The sequence below is a fragment of the Microtus pennsylvanicus genome, chromosome 9 (genome assembly GCF_037038515.1).
Source record: "Microtus pennsylvanicus isolate mMicPen1 chromosome 9, mMicPen1.hap1, whole genome shotgun sequence".
Classification (NCBI taxonomy): Eukaryota; Metazoa; Chordata; class Mammalia; order Rodentia; family Cricetidae; genus Microtus; species Microtus pennsylvanicus.
This window is the reverse complement of record NC_134587.1, coordinates 8,836,684-8,854,076: the sequence shown is the minus strand read 5'-3', so window position 1 is coordinate 8,854,076 and position 17,393 is coordinate 8,836,684. Positions and strand designations below refer to the sequence as shown.

General features: G+C 36.6%; 1 protein-coding gene across 2 annotated transcripts in view; it reads right to left on the bottom strand.

Moving 5' to 3' along the window:
- Window positions 1-17,393, bottom strand: part of Lnpk (lunapark, ER junction formation factor) — a 54,861-nt gene that overhangs the window by 1,372 nt on the left and 36,096 nt on the right. The window contains exons 9-13 of one of the 2 annotated variants that reach the window (XM_075984852.1): window positions 16,914-17,111; window positions 10,890-10,995; window positions 9,420-9,490; window positions 8,549-8,719; window positions 7,015-7,097 (exon numbers count right to left, since the gene is read on the bottom strand). In XM_075984852.1, coding sequence (XP_075840967.1) covers window positions 7,015-7,097; window positions 8,549-8,719; window positions 9,420-9,490; window positions 10,890-10,995; window positions 16,914-17,111 — 629 coding nt within the window. The remainder of the gene's footprint in view (window positions 1-7,014; window positions 7,098-8,548; window positions 8,720-9,419; window positions 9,491-10,889; window positions 10,996-16,913; window positions 17,112-17,393) is intronic. The other variant, XM_075984851.1, reaches the window with a different exon arrangement.

The following is a 17,393-nucleotide window of genomic DNA, read 5'->3' as shown; positions in this document are numbered from 1 at the left end:
TTTCTATTTTCTTTCTTCTTTTTTTTTTTCTTAGTTATGAATGCCTAGCCTTAGCTTGGCTTCTTTTTCTTTTTTTATAATTTATTTTATTTTATTTTTTTAAAAAAGAAAACAAACTATCTTTTTTCGTTTTACATACCAATTCCAGTTCCCACTTCCTCCCCTCCACCTACTTCCTTTCAACCACCCCCATCTACTCCTCAAAGAGGGTAAGGCACATCCCCAAGGCATTTCTTGATTAATGATTGATGTGGGAGAGGCCTGCACACTGTGACCTTGAGTTGTATTAAAAAACAAAAAACATAAAACCAAGGTGAGCAAGTCACAGGGAGCAAGCCAGTAAACACACCCTCTAGTCTCTACTTCAGTTCCGGCCTCCAGCTTCCAGCCCTGAGTTTTTGACCCAACATCCCTCAGAGATGGACTATGACCTGGAAGTTGGAAGTTATAAGGTGAAATAAACTATTTCTTCCATGAAATTAGCAAGAGAACCCTAACTAGGACAATAAGGTGAGAGTCTAGAAAATAAATGTACAATCTCCTAAGTTCCTGAACAGAAAATAGTTTTCCTAACACTCTGGACAATGTATAAATTATGCTTTTGTGATGAGCACATGAGCATGTATGTGTGTGTATGTATGTATGTATGTATGTGTGTGTATATGCAGGCAGTACTCTACAGACCTTATTATACATTTCCATTATTCAAGAATGAGAGAAGTCAAGATCCACCTTTACAACTCTATGTCTTGTCTCTCTTTATCCCTGTCCAAGACTCTCCCCCCCCCCCCCCCGCTATTTAAACTTAGGGATTAGAATATGCTCCATACTTTACTGTGCTAGGACAAAAAAAACAGTCTTTTTCCTTCTGTCTATACACAGAAAGTCTGTCCCTACATGAGAACTTACTCCCTTTAAATCCTAATTATTTTTTATTTTTAATTTAAATCTCTTAATAATAATAATTTAGTAATAAAAATTGATTAAACTTTCTTAAATCCTTTAAATATTAAAGAATGAGGTGGGGGAGTGAGTGACAGAAGCAGTGAGAGCTTGGAGTCACCTAATTTTCAAGTCAAAGATAAAAATCCAGCTTTAAGGCATTTCCTTTTTTATATATAATAAACTTAATATTCTTGCTAGCAGAAAAGTAATTAAACCACATGAGCTAAGCAAAAGACAAAATTTGCTATGCTCAAAATTGTTCAAATGTCATTGATCCAAAAAAATCTGGGGGAAGGCCAGCCTGATTAAGAGTCTAGTAAAAGTCCTTGTAACATGTAGCCAAAATTTCACAAATAAATAGTTTTGTAAGAAAATGATAAGTATTATGTACACACCATTGTAAAAGTACTAGAAATGTATGGTTTAAGCACATTGGTTTTAATAAACACAAACACACTTTTTTGTCAGAATTTGGAAAATATTTTTAAAGTATTATCTTCTAAAACTTATATCCTGGATGCCCATCTACAGGATTAGTTACAACTACTTTCTCCTCAGAAACAAAAGGCTCAGACTCCACCATTAGGGGCATCCATATAGTAATATCTTACTGTATGACAATCCAAATAGTAGCAATCACACAAAGCAGTGAGGGATGGTCATAAATGATACTTGTGACACAATTATAGAAGTCTGGTTGTTATCATACGGAACTTAAAGGGCACTGCTGCACCATGGGAAGAAAAGCAATGAGTCACTCAGTTTTGTTAAATTAGCAGGGCAGAAAGGGCAAGCAAAACTCTATGGATATATACAAATCACTTCTGCTACAAAACTCTATGGATATATACAAATCACTTCTGCTACAAAAGCAATCACCCTCTCCTGCAGAAAATTTAGGAGTTACCAACCATTTGTAATTCAACCCTCACAGAATTTATTCACAGTGGAATTTTAAGTCACAGCTTGGGCCTATGCTTGTTCCCTCCCAGTCCAGCTGTGGTTGACAGCTGGGGCAGACTGAGGGGCCACTGGCAGAGGCACTGGGATTCATCTCTACTGCATGTACTGGCTTTTTGGGATCCTATTCTCTTTGGATGTATTCCTTGCTCAGCATAAATGTAGTAGGGAGGGCCCTGGACCTTCCACAAAGCAAAGTGCCTTACCCTCTCTTAGGATTAGAGGGGGGGTGGGAGAGTGGGTGGAGGAGATGGGAGGAGAGGAGTGAGTGGGAATTTGGATTAGTATTTTAAAAAAAAAATCTAATAAATTAAAAAAAAAGAGTCACAGTTTTCCTTACTCTCTAGCCATAAACCAGTATTTATTCAGCAAGAAATTTGTCATTTGTTTAGTAAGCCTTCTGAAACCAACCCATCAAGCCATAAAAAAAATAAATAAATAAAATAAAATAAAAAGCAAGCTAGGGGCTGGAAAGATGGCTCAGTGGTTAAGAGCATTGCCTGCTCTTCCAAAGGTTCTGAGTTCAATTCCCGGCAACCACATGGTGGCTCACAACCATCTGTAATGAGATCTGGTGCCCTCTTCTGGCCTGCAGACATACACACAGACAGAATATTGTATACATAATAAATAAATAAATATTAAAAAAAACAAAAACAAAACAAAACAAAAGCTAATAGCCAGGGTACAACCCACTAACACCACGTTTAAGTGAGCATAGGCACATACCATTGGTTAAGTTCTAACACACAAAATACAATAGCAGAGAGGTCAAGGTTCAAACTTTATTATATTAAACTTTTGTAATATTACTAACTTTAAAAACTTTACCAAGTCAAAGCCAATTTTAAAATTCTACGTTTGTATAAAAAGCTAATACACAGAATGGAACTGGAATTTTAAACACCTATAACACATGAATTCAAAGAAATACCATGTGTCTCTATAACTAGAAAATATGACACAGTCTCCAGTCAAAATTATATTTCAGAAAATATATGGAAAACTAAAAACCTGTGAAATGATCAGTAGAAACTGAAAATAACCAAACTGCCTATTTCTAAGTATTTCTCTTCTCTGGGGTTGATCTGTAAAACCAATCTTGATGGGAGCAACACTGAAAAGGAACTGGCGTGTTATACACCTACAATGCAAACTAGTCAGCATTTGATGTTGAGGGGTCAATTCCACCTTACAGGAAACCATACAAACAAGATCTAAAAGACCAGGTGCACAGAATTAACAGATATGGAACAATTCTACATTGAAACATTACAGTATTATAGTAAGACCACATACAATCCCCAAAGCACCAATTTCTATGAAAACATCATTTGCCTATCCTAATAAAAACAAAAACTGTTTTGTTTTGTTTAATGAAGCTTCAGTTTAAATTAGTTTGGTAATATAAAACAGTTTAAAATATGTTAGTGGCCGGGCGGTGGTGGCGCACGCCTTTAATCCCAGCACTCGGGAGGCAGAAGCAGGCGGATCTCTGTGAGTTCAAGACCAGCCTGGTCTACAAGAGCTAGTTCCAGGACAGGCTCCAAAACCACAGAGAAACCCTGTCTCGAAAAACCAAAGGAAAAAAAAATTGTTAGTATTTGACCATAAGATACCAAAAGACTAAGACTTAAGATAGTGACCTGAATGACCTGATTATATATGCAAGAAAAAATAATTCAAATCAGGTTTAGTATCTATAATGCAAAACAAACAAAAAGAGTATACCAAAATATGATGAAACAAAAATGATAAATCAATCTGTTTTGGTTCCTATTCCTATTCACCACCTTCCCTCTAAAATTACTAAAACAGCAGTGTTTTTCTACCAAATAATAGCACTTAGTAACTGACTGTTTAGGCTGAGCCTCAGCTCAGCTAGAAGTCACAAACTCAAAACCATGTAACTGTATAATAAAAACACTACTGCTTCACCTATAAACACACATGTGCAAAAACATAAAAAAGGCCTTAGCTTTGGATTTTTATCCTAGCTCTTAAAGAAAACTAAATAATCTAGCAAAATAATTTCTTTTTTCTTTGTGGGGAAATCAAAACTTGGCCTTCTTATAGTGCTCACTATACATGTACATTGTACATATCCCTCCTCATCATTAAACTGAAGTTGGCAACTTCAATCTTTAAGTACATAGGTTGTAAAGAAGGCATTTTCCTTCGGGTCAGTATATTTAAGGAACAAAGGCATGAATTTCATCCCAAGTCATAAGAATGACTCAATAAATAATTCAATTAGATTATAACTAGGTTTTAAAAAAATAGTTAAAATTCAAAATGTAGAATATTATATAGTTATTTATCACTAGTGAACAATTCAGTTAAACAAATTATGAGTTTCATTATGAAGCAATAACCTAAAACTAAATCATTAGGTGGAAATGTTTAGGAAAAAGGAATCAGAAGATCAAATTATATCTATATCTTACACAAAATAAAAAAATACTCAGAAGCTCAACATAAACAAATGTTGAAACATCGTGAGGAGTCTGACATATACACAGGAACCAACAACATTTTCAGTATCAAATGGTAAAATATCATAGAGCATCATAAGAAACACTAAAAACAAAATTCTCTTTTTTTCTTCTTTTTTTTTTAAAGATTTTTTTTAAATTTATTTATTTATTAAGGATTTCTGCCTCCTCCCCGCCACCACCTCCCATTTCCCTCCCCCTCCCCTGATCAAGTCACCCTCCCTCATCTGCTCAAAGAGCAATCAGGGTTCCCTGACCTGTGGGAAGCCCAAGGACCGCCCACCTCTATCCAGGTCTCATAAGGTGAGCATCCAAACTGCCTAGGCTCCCCCAAAGCCAGTACGTGCAGTAGGATCAAAAACACACTGCGATTGTTCTTGAGTTCCCATTCTTCCTCATTGTCCGCTATGTTCAGCTAGTCCAAATTTATCCCATGCTTTTTCAGACCCAGGCCAGCTGGCCTTGGTGAGTTCCCGATAGAACATCCCCATTGTCTCTGTGTGTGGTTGCACCCCTCAAGGTCCTGAGTTCCTTGCTCGTGCTCTCTCTTCTTCTGCTCCTGATTTGGACCTTGAGATTTCTGTCCGGTGCTCCAATGTGGGTCTCTGTCTCTGTCTCCTTTCATCGCCTGATGAAGGTTAATATTCAGGAGAATGCCTATGTGTTTGTCTTTGGATTCACCTTCTTATGTAGCTTCTCTAGGAACATGAATTATAAGCTCAATGTCCTTGATTTATGGCTAGAAACCAAATATGCGTGAGTACATCCCATGTTCCTCTTTTTGGGTCTGGCTTACCTCACTCAGGATAGTGTTTTCTATTTCCATCCATTTGTATGCAAAATTCAAGAAGTCCTTGTTTTTTACTGCTAAGTAATACTCTAATATGTATATATTCCATACTTTCTTCATCCATTCTATCTAGTACTGATAGTTAAGTAGACTTTATAAAATATGAAATTTGGTAATCTGGTATTATTTTTTCTTTTATGCAGAATACTGTTACTATTAGGTTCTATTGAACGAATAAGAATTTTGTTTTCTGAAGGGTGAATGGATGAAGAAAGTATGGAATAAAAACAAAATTCTTATTCGTTCAATAGAACCTAATAGTAACAGTATTCTGCATAAAAGAAAAAATAATACCAGATTACCAAATTTCATATTTTATAAAGTCTACTTAACTATCAGTACTAGATAGAAGCCAAGAATTTTCATATCATAGAGTGAATAAAAGATATTTTCAACTAAAGCAATGACCTAGGCCCTAGATAATCATAACTGAGTAATGGAAACTATTTTTTTTTTCAAATATGGTAGCAAAGAAAGCAGCACTAGACTCACACAATAATGTGGAGACCTCATTGCGCTGATTACAGCGTCCATGACTAGAATCTTAGACACAAAGCATTTTGGGAAGGACTTCCCTCATCAGCAGCATTTTCAGTGTTGGAGAGGAGCATATCCCACGGCATGCGTGCCTTAGCCAAAGGGCAACACTGTGGAGCTGGCGCTCTCTCTCCACCTAGATGGAGACTCAGGCACCAAATGTGGCTCAACAAACTTTCATGGCAAGGGCTTTTGCTCACTGAGTCATCTTCTGACCTCAGTTTTGGGGGGAGGAAAAACCAGTCAACCACTTCAATGTCCATTGGCAGAGTTAATTTTTTATATAGTTATGTATTGTATCATTTTATCATAAAAGAAAATAAGTAATCTAAAAGCAAGTCCTTGTTGGTATGTCATACCTGGTATAGTTTTAGAACTATAGCAATTAATACCACTAGTTTCTTGTATTTTTGTTATAATCTGTTATCAAAGTATCTGGATGTACAGAAAAAAAAGTTCAAGGATTAACACGACTTCTTCTAGGTCTCTTTGGTGAAATTAGATTCCAATGTTCTTCTGAAAAGTGATACAGAAAATTTAAAACCCTCACCCTAAGTGTGAATTCTTCTAATATCAGAATCCAGAAAAAACTTAGCTGCAAAGACACGTGACATAGACTGGGAGGAAAAAAATCTTAGTTCTATATCATTTCTAGAAATACTTACTGATATCTGCTGGAAGAAAACTTCAGAAGGAAGTTACCTTCTCAGTGTATTTGTAAATTCAACAACATTCTCTGTACAGTTCCTGCTCAAGGAGCTATTTCAATATGCTTTAAAAATATAAAATGAAAACAAAATTTCTGTCCAGTCCTCAATTTTCTACAACCCTAATGAATTTAGAGATCAGAACTTTAATCCTCCAGCTCTATTGACTACTAGTCCAGAGATGATTGAAATCATACTGTCTTACTTAATAGCTCAATCTATCCACCACTGTTTAAAATATATGCAGCTCTCTTTGCTCATCAGAAATACTTGGCATCATTTGCTATAGGATCCAGTATAACTATGTCATCGTGCAGCAAGAGGAGTCTTGGAGAAGTTTTCGTCTTCTGAAGAAACAACAAGAAAAAAGGTGGCCGGCCACTCTGATGAATCCAAAGAGAAGTACGAAAAGTTACTACTCTAAAAACGCCGTTTACAAGATGGAATTACTGCTTCAGCTCTTAGTACTAAGGAGTCACCAGACCCTGCCTCAAGTTTAGTCTTCGCCTATTAACATTACCTTACTGGGGTTCACTTTGAGCCAGTTAGACTTCATTCCGGAGATTTCAGATACAAAATGGGACATCTGAGGGACTGTTCCTCCTAGATTAGATGAGAAGGAAAAGTATGGCTGTGTTGTTTGCTAACTATCCAGCTTGACCTTAGCAGAAGAAATAAAGAATAGGACCCATTATCAAGATTTATATTTTGTTGTATTTTTTTTCTTTTCCTCTTTAAAAAGAAAATCAAACAAAAATACTATTGGCTTTCAAGCATTCACTTTAGCTTTCATAAGCATGGTTACTCATGAAGGGACTTCAGTCTTTCCTCTAGGCATCTTCAGTATAAAATCCTTTATTCTCAGTTCCAAGAGGTCACAATGCCAAGGCAGATGGTTTGCATGTGTCAGCATGCAGCTCAGAGCATGACTTAAGCAAAAGAAAAAGGTTGACACTGTGTTTGGAGTTGATGCTGCAGACTTGGAGACGAAGATGCATTCACTCAGCGTTGGAAGTACACAGGCTCAGTCACAGCTGTCTGTATTCATGTTCGCTTTGATACTTGTTAGTAAGCCAAACGCCAAGCCAAATTCCACACATATTTCAGGTTCATTCCTCAAAGTTTAAAAAAAAATCTTGAATCTCATACTAACTTTCTGATATCTAAAAAATTCACTGCTTCATGTAACCCAGCTAAAGCAATTCTAATGCTTTTATGAAAAATAAATCAAATGTATATGAATGATAATTGTTACTTAATTTATGAGCTTCCAGGATGTATTTAAACACTAGGCAATAGTAACAAAATCTTATGGTCTGTTTCATAATTTTAGCCATGTTCCTAATTTAGAAATGAGTGACAGGAAGTGAGTGAACATTACTAACAAGAAACGCTGGCAGCTTTCTACTTCCAACTGCTCAAGTTCCCAGGGAACTACCTTCAGAGTTCCTATGATAGACTTGCAAGAATAATTCTAAAACACGAGTAAATCTTGTAAATCTTGTTGCTATACAACAAAGTGACTCCTTTATCACAGATGATGCTAAGCTCATGGACTTCTAATAAACTGTCCAAATGAAAAAGTGCTATTAATATTAACCAAGTTGTCCAAAACATGCAAGGATGACTTTCCAATCCTAAGGTTCCTGATTTCTGATCATCTCTACCATCTGAATGGTAGCCGCACACCTATTCCACCCACATATATTCTAAATATTCTGCCCTTAGAACAGTTGTTTCTTAATTTCAGTGCTTCATTGTGACACATCAAAGGGATTCCATGAGAGCATCCCTAGTCGAGTCTCTTGGACTTTAGAAGAGTTCACTCCATAAACAATGCTTAGCCAGCTGGTGCTAAGTGCTGCGATCACAACATGATCCGCATTGGAAAACTGAAACACATCATATCAATCACAGAAGCCATCAGTGCAACAGCTGACATATGCATGCTGAAGAACTTGGTAAATTAACCCACCCTCATCTTTACAAGTGTTGTGCTCTTGTTATCAGGCTATGCACGCTACCAGACAAACACTTCACCAGCACAGTCATACCTTCACTGCGCTGGCTCTGTGGTGAGGGTGCACTTTCTGATGACATGGGGCCAGCTGAGCTTGAGCTTTCCACCACCTGCCTCTTTTCAAAACTAAACTCTGGAAGTCGCGGAGCTTGAGGTCTGGTTTTTCTTGCAGGATTCAAGAAAAAACAGTAGGCACATCGAAAAGCTACATAGAAGTTTTTAAAAATGAAGAAAGAAAAACAAATTTCAAGAACTAATCAGATAATTCACAAGATTACTTTTATAAATAATCAGACTCAAGTTAAAATTTATAACTTCTGAATTTCTACCTTACTATCATTAATAGCTGTGCTAATCAACATTAATTTTAATGCATACTGCATGATTAATATGAGAATTCAAATATTAATCTTAAATATGTAACAAGTTAAATAACAGTTTAATAGCAAAACTACATAATTATTTAAATACTTGACTGAACTTGGATTTCTAGTCAATAGAATAATTACATATTTTAAGACCCAGAATCTTGTCTAAGAAGATGTAGTATGTTAAATTTCTAAAGCAAAACTTATCATGTGAGCATTTAATAATGGCTGCATATGAAAATAACTGGTGATCTTAAAAGTCAACACTAATGCTTAGCTCCCACCCTCGGAATTAAATCGGACTCCCTGTAGATGAGTCTGGGTAGCAGAATATCTGAGAACAGCTGGCCTAGAGGCTGTGCATTCTAAAAAGGAATTGCATTAGTTTTTCTCCTTTGTTTTTAGTATTAAACAAGGAGACAATGTATCTGGTCAATATGTACAGGCAGTACCTAAAATAAAATATTACATGGAAGTAGATGAGAATGATGCATTTAAGAGTAAAATATTTAAACCTAACTATCCAAAAATCCTTACCAATGTATTCGAATTCCTCTTTCAAAGCCATGCCATTGTGAGAAAAACACTGCTGACATATGAGAGCGTACCTACACCACAGGGAAATAACACACTGGTTACACTCAGATGAAGTTCACCAGAGGCCACTTAGTCATTGTGACTCATGTCAAATACAGATGACTCTGCCATCATAAATGAATGTCAGCAAATCATTAACAACACTCCTTAAGCAAAAGCTGAAGCTAACCAAAACCAAAATTTCAACCAGTTGGAAATACGATTTGAGTTGGGAGTATAGCTCAGTGATAGGATGCTTGCTGAGCATGTGCAAGACCCTGAGCTCTTTCCCCGGCACCTAATAACAGGACATAAAGCATTTGAATGTATATATGCACATGTAAATAGATGTGTATGTATGGGCATCTATATATACAAGACATTGAAAATAAACTAAGGAACAACTGAATATATCCTAAGTTAACAGAAACAAGTTTAGAAATTGAGGGCTTGAGAAATGGCTCAGCAGTTAAGATCATAGCATATACTACTCTTCCAGAGGACTTGAGTTTGATTCCCAGCACCTACACCAGGCAGCTCACAACCATCTGTGACTCCAACTCCAGGGAGTCATGTTCTGACTTGTGTGTACCTACATTAATATACACAGACAATTTCAAAATTAATAAAAAAATAAATCTTTTTTTTTTAAAGTTTAGCAATAAAACACTTAAATTTCTCAATGATTTATTACTGGAGATGAAAACTTCCAAATTGTGTTTTATTAAGGCTGGATATGATGGAACTTTCTTAGAGAGTCACAATAAATATTATAAAAAATAAGATAAAGAAGAAACACTGAAAACCCTTACAGAAAATAAATACATTCAATTCTATATAATTAGCACCAATAGTAACTTTTTTTATGATGTGGTTCCTGTACCTTTCTCATTATCAGTTATACTTAAACCTCATTCTCATTTTCTGGTCTCTAATCAGATGGTTGGCTTAATCAGATCATTCTGTTTTGAATAACATACAACTTATATTAGCATTAAACTATGCTCCCTTTATGAAACTAACTAGAGAAGTTTTTTTTGAAAGTAGAGTTTTTTTTTTAAGCCTACACAATGACAAATGCTTTCCACACTCATAACTACCTTCCTGGATTTATGGTAAGGACCAAGTAATACAATAATCTGAAAAACGTTTGAAAAATAGTAAGAGCTAAATAATGCACATTTTTTTACTACTATTGGAAGTATTACCATCACCACCACCAACAGTGATACATATAAAAAATTCCATTTCTCATTAACCTACCAGGTTTGTACTATTTTTCCTCTCTTCAGTTTTAACAGTTGGAACAAAAATAATTCAATTTCTTTAAAATGATAACAACTACAAGCCACAAAATATCACAAATATACACATATACTGGCCAGTAATTTTTTTTTATGTTCCTTTATCTACTAGTGCAGCAAACATTACCTGTTCTGTGGACCATCACCAACTAAATATTCAACAATTCTATCCAGAGCACCTCGTTCTCGGGGGAGAATGGGTCTTGCTAAGGGTGGACCTGGAGGATGAAGGCCTAGCAAAGAAATAAAAATCAGAAGAAATTTGTGTGTATACAATACATATACAATATTTAATTCAACTACCAAAGTGATTCAGTTGTGTTAGAATATTTAACATTTGTTGAAAGATTCTAACAAAACAAAATACCAACTCTTATAAATCTCTACACAGCATGAAATGTTTAATAAACTATACTATTAAAATCTACTAAAAAGTCTATGATAGTAATTTAGACTTCCACTTTGGACTCAGAGTAAGACATCAGGGTTACCTTCCCCAAAGACTGTGAGAAATATGGGAAGTGTATTAAAAATCAACAACATGTGCATCAAACAATATATGTTAAATTTCCCTTAGAAAACTAAAAAGACAAACCCTGCAACTGCCCCAGCTTTTTGCTTACAGTCAGTTTCTAAACAGAGGTAGGAGGTGAACACAGTTGTCACCAGAGTTGATAAGACAGCACTGGGGCTCTGGGGAAACAGATGCAGTTCAAACTCAGGACAGGGCCAGAGAAGGGGGCAACATGAAGAAAGAAAAGCACTTAAGTGTTGTGGAATATTACTGTAACTATGTAAAGCTGTCTTACATTTGTTTAATTATAGCAACATGTGTTGTTGTTTTACTTTGCCTGCCTAAGGCACCTGGTTGGTCTAATAAAAAGCTAAATGGCCAATAGCTAGACAGTGAGGGATAGGAGGGCTGGCAGGCAGAGAGAATGAATAAGCAGGAGGAAGAATCTAGGCTCCAGAGAGCAAAGAGTGAGGGAGACAAAGTAGGACATAAAGAATGAAGGAAAGGTAAAAAGCCTGAAACAAAATGTAGAAGAGGAAACGTTAATTTCAATTTAAAAAGCTAGCCAAAAACAAGCCTAAACTAAGACTGAGCATTCATAACTAGTAAGTCTTGGGAGCTGTTGGTGGCCCAATAGAAAGCCTGTTACACTTAAGCATCTACAGAGGGCCTCTCAAAACACTCAGCAGATTACTGACCAGCACATGTATCTAAAAAACAGAGTAGAAAAATCTCCAAAAGATTAAAGAAAACAGTATTCACACACAATCAGAATGACTGCCTGTTTCCAAGAACTAGAGTTAAAAAAAAAAAAACTCAAAAAAGGAAGGGAGGGAAGAAGGGAGGGAGGGATGGAGGGAAGGAGGGAAAAAGGTAGAAAAAGGGAGGTGGGTAGGAGGAAGAAGAAGAAACATACCCAGCAATATAAAATCTGCCATTTCTGGCATTCAAAAAGTACTAGCCAGACAAACAAACAAAAGTATAATGTACAGTGAAAAAAAATTGTTTCAGATGTGACTGAATTAGTAGGGAAAAATACTAAAACACTTCCACGTGTTTGAGAATCTAGGTGTGCTAAAAAAGACATGAGACAAACTACAAGTATCAACACTAAACTTGACAGAAGTCTACAATGTGTAGGATGAAAAAACCCACAGATGAAATAAACAGACGTTTAGACATTATAAAAAAGGTATCAGTTGAAGACATGGCAATAAAAACCATATAAAATGTAACAAAATAGACCAAAAATTAAGGGAGCGGGGGGGAGGGGGGAATCAGTAAGTTATATAACACTGAACAGTTCTGTAGAGAAACGAAAAAGGTATACATAATTAAAGAAATAGTATATAACTTTTTCCAAATTTGAGTTGTAAAGACACAGATAAAAGAATCTTAACAAATCCCAAACATAAGACACACTATTTTGTACACACAAACTGCTTAATAATAGGCCAAAAGGGGTACATTATAGAGAAAAAGGTGACAGAAGACTTTTAATCAGATGCAGGGTAAAACAAAACTTATCTTTAACGTTCTGAAAATGAAAGCTGTCAGACTAGAATCTGTATCCAGCATAAATATCTTTTTTAAACAAAAATAAGGCAAAATAAGATCTTTTTCCAAATGTTTAAAATAAAGAAATCATTCATTGGCCAAACTACATTACAGGAATAATTTTTAAAAATCCTTAAAGCCAAAGGAAGTGGCAACAGGTATAAAAAAACAAAAATACAAACAAACAAACAAAACCAAAAAGTAGATCTAAGCTGCAGGGGCGGCACAGCCCTGGCTGTTCTTGCAGAGGAACTGGACTTGTTTGCCAGCACCCAGTGGAGGCTCAGGACCATCTGTAACTCCGGTCCCATTAACATCTGACACCTCTTCTGTTCTCCATGGGTACTAGGCTCACAAACACAGAAGGTTGGGCTTAGCTGTGAACCAGCCAAGACTACATAGTGAGACTGCATAACTGATTAAATAAAAAAATAATTGTGAGACTTATAATATGTATAGAAGTAAAATGTAAAATAAAAGGAAAAGCCAAGAGAGGGAAATTGTTAACTGTATTTTTGTCAGATCCTTAAAACTATATGTGAGATGGTATCACATCACATGAACAACTGTGATTAGAGGTATTTACTAAATATCAGCACAACCATTAAAATCACATGTCAAAAGTGTTACAAACAATATGGCGGTGAAAAAAGATTAAATGTAGTCACAAAAATTTCAAAGGGAAAGAGCAAATGGAGAAAAGACAGCACACGCATGGGACAAAGGAGCTCACGTCCCACCAAATGTTTAAGCTCAAACCCAAACACAGTCACGGCACCATGGTCAGCACCGCATGATGAAACAGGCTCAGACGGGACAAAGAGGCAACTCTTCAATATATATATGCTATGAACATGCTTTAAAAAAAAAACTAGAAAAATAAACTTTAAGTAAAATACAAAAATATGCTAACACTAAGCATAAGAAACTTTAAATGACTATAAAGGTCACAAAGACAAAGGCATCAACTTATCAAGAACTAGGGACCAGCAAGATGGCTCAGTGGGTAAAGGTGCCTACCACCAAGCCTGAGGGCGTGAGTTCAGTCTCTGGAGTCCACACAGTGGAGAGACCCTAACCCCGCAAGTTGTCTTCGGACCTCCATGCCCACGCGCACACCCACGTGCACACCCACAGGCACACCCATGTGCACACCCATGCACACAGCCACGCGCACACCCACGTGCACACCTACAGGCACACCCATGCGCACACCCATGTGCACACCCACAGGCACACCCACGTGCACACCCACAGACACGCCCCTGTGCACACCCATGCGCACACCCATGTGCACACCCACAGGCACACCCACGCGCACACCCATGTGCACACCCACAGACACGCCCCTGTGCACACCCATGCACACACCCATGCGCACACCCACAGGCACACCCACAGACACACCCATGTGCACACCCACGCGCACACCCACGCGCACACCCACGTGCACACCCATGCGCACACCCACAGACACGCCCCTGTGCACACCCATGCGCACACCCATGCGCACACCCATGTGCACACCCACAGGCACACCCATGCGCACACCCATGCGCACACCCATGTGCACACCCACAGACACGCCCCTGTGCACACCCATGCGCACACCCATGCGCACACCCATGTGCACACCCACAGGCACACCCCTGTGCACACCCATGCGCACACCCATGCGCACACCCATGCGCACACCCATGCACACACACACCCACAAATGAATAATGACATACAGCTTTTCCTTGAAGTACAACCATGCCAAACATCCAAGTGCATCATAACAGAACGTCAAACCCATAACACAAAAACTAACAGAAATTCAAGAAAAGATAGACAAATAAAAATTATAATTAAAGGTTTTAACATTTTGTTACCAATAATTGATTAAAAATAAATAAATCTACAAAAAAATCAGGGGGGAAAAAAAGACTTGAACACTCACTATCACCAGCTTTATCTAATGGACTTTTAGAACTGCTCTACCCTAGAGAACAAATACATAGTTTTTTTTTTTTCAAACAGAGAGAAAGCAGTTACCAAGACATGGCATAATGGGTCATTAAACAAGCCTCAATACATTTAATCAGATCCAAACAGCACACAGTATATTTTCTGACTACAAAAGAATTAGAATCAGCAGCAGAAAACATCTTAAAGCTCACCAAGCATTTAAAAATATCTAACTAATTCAGGATGCAAAGCAAAATCAAAACAGAAATTAGAAAATATTTAGCTGAACTAAAAAGAAAAAGGAAACATAAAAATATATGTGTAGCTAATACAGTACTTAGGCAAACATTCTACCACTGAGCTACATTCCCAGTTTTCAAATTAGATTTTGAAAGCATTTATATCAATTTAGGTGGCTGGAGTATTTTACTTTTACATATTTAAAGTGAACATGTCCACAAAGCAATCTGGATACATAAAACAAAAGATTTCATTCAAGTATCTTAGGCTTCCTGAAACTTGGTAATAACTTGATTAAATAAACTTGGCAACTTTAAAAATAATGCATCTTAATACTCATGATGTCATGGGGAACAGTAAATAATAAACATCAAAAGCAATTATTGTAGGAATACTGGGCATTTTTACAGTTTGGCAAATTATCAAGTACCTGCTGCTTATTAATTTTCAAACATATGGGAGCACTGTGGTAATATACATTAAATTGATTCTCTCACAAACATGTTGGAATAGAAAAATGAATTACTAATTTTCTCTATAATAAATTGTTTAACTCATTCACATTTTTGGCAATATACAATATAAACAGTATTTTCATAGAAGCTAATTAGAAACGTATGCAAAACATGTTTTATTTACATGCACATGGAACTTAAGCTAGTTGCTTGTATAGCCCTATACTAGACAGTATAGTCCTTACAACTATATACGTGGCTAAATTGCCTGCGAGTCAAAGACTCTTACCTGAGTCTTCGGTTCTTAAACAAACAAAATTTGAATTTACAAATTATGGGTATCTCAAATCACCTACAAAACAACTAAAAAAATGAACTGTTTCAGCCCATTAAGCTGTCTCAATTTCACAAATATATAACCATTTTATCATTACACATAAAATTGTAAGGTATTAAAATTATTTTAAATACTAAGATTTTTATGAATTCCATTCATAGTCAGTTCTCTTACCTTGTAAATCAATAGTTTCCTAGTCTTCTAAAACCTTAGCTGCATTTTTATAGGAATGCAAGCAAAAAAATCTACCATAAATAACATTGGGGTTTTTCTATTTAATAAATGCTCTAAATACCCAACTGATTAAAGTAGTGTCTACTCTCAAAATCATTACTCTAGAAAGTAGCAACTAGTCATGAAGTGCTAAAGTAATTCAATTAGAATTAAATACCATAAATAAAATACAGTTTACTCTTACTTAATAATCTGACATGGAAATCTACACAAACCATGTCATCTGCTAAAGCAATGAATAGATTTCCTTGCCCTAATCACACTTCAAAAAATAAAAAGTGGCTGGCCATATGTTACAGCACTGGATAAAATCCACAGATCAATCACACTCTTAATAGAACTTAAAAGAAGCCTATCAGAAAATACTATAGTTCCATGACTTAGGAGAAAAAAATCTACTAGCTCATATTTACAAAAGTATATCAGGCACTACAATGCTTGAATATTTTTCCTGAAATATGGTAATTGTCATGTTTTAGTGTCTATATGAGGAATTAGCAAAGAATATAAGTACTTGGTAAAGTGTTCCCCTCTATCCCAACCATATATAAATCTAGAGCCATTCTAAGAATTGAATATAAAAAGATAATGCTACACTGTAGACTACAGAATGCTACAAAGTTTTATTGCCATTTAAACAAAGAAGCCATAACAGTTAAATGAGCTCAAGAAATAGGTTTGGTATCACAAGGTGCCAGCTGTAAAGAGTTATAGCTAATTGAATATGGAACTCCTGCTTAATCAGATAACTGCTCTGCTATTTCCAAATGAAATGCCATTTCCATACTGTCTGAAAATGGCCCATTTTATTGGTAACCAGAGAAAACAATATAAACTGTAAATAACATTAAGTGCTGTGTTTACCCATTCCAGGCACTGAAGTAGCAGGGGATCCAAGGCGCCTGGGTAAGGCTGGAGCAGCAGTCCTTTCTGGAGGTCCCCCTGGAGCCGATGCATCCTTTGAAGGCCCAGGAGTGACTGGAACTTGTGGAGCAGGGCCCTGATTAGAGCTCGCTGGTGCTGGGGAAAGGTTTCTCTGAGCTGCAGTTCGCTGACGAATCTCTGAGAATAATAATATATTCTAGACTTAATGTCTAATATATTAGCCACAACCATAAATGACGTTTACTGAAATTTTTTAGCACCAACAGGCACTGTTTCTAAGCATTTATAATGTGAATTCTACAGAACATAAAAACTAGAGAACTCTTTCTATGAACCCATAATCCAATTGTACAAATTTATACAACCAAACTAGCCAGGCGGCCGTGGCGCACATTTTAATCCCAGCACTCAGGGGGCAGAAACAGGCTGATCTCTTGAGTTCAAGGCCAGCCTGGTCTA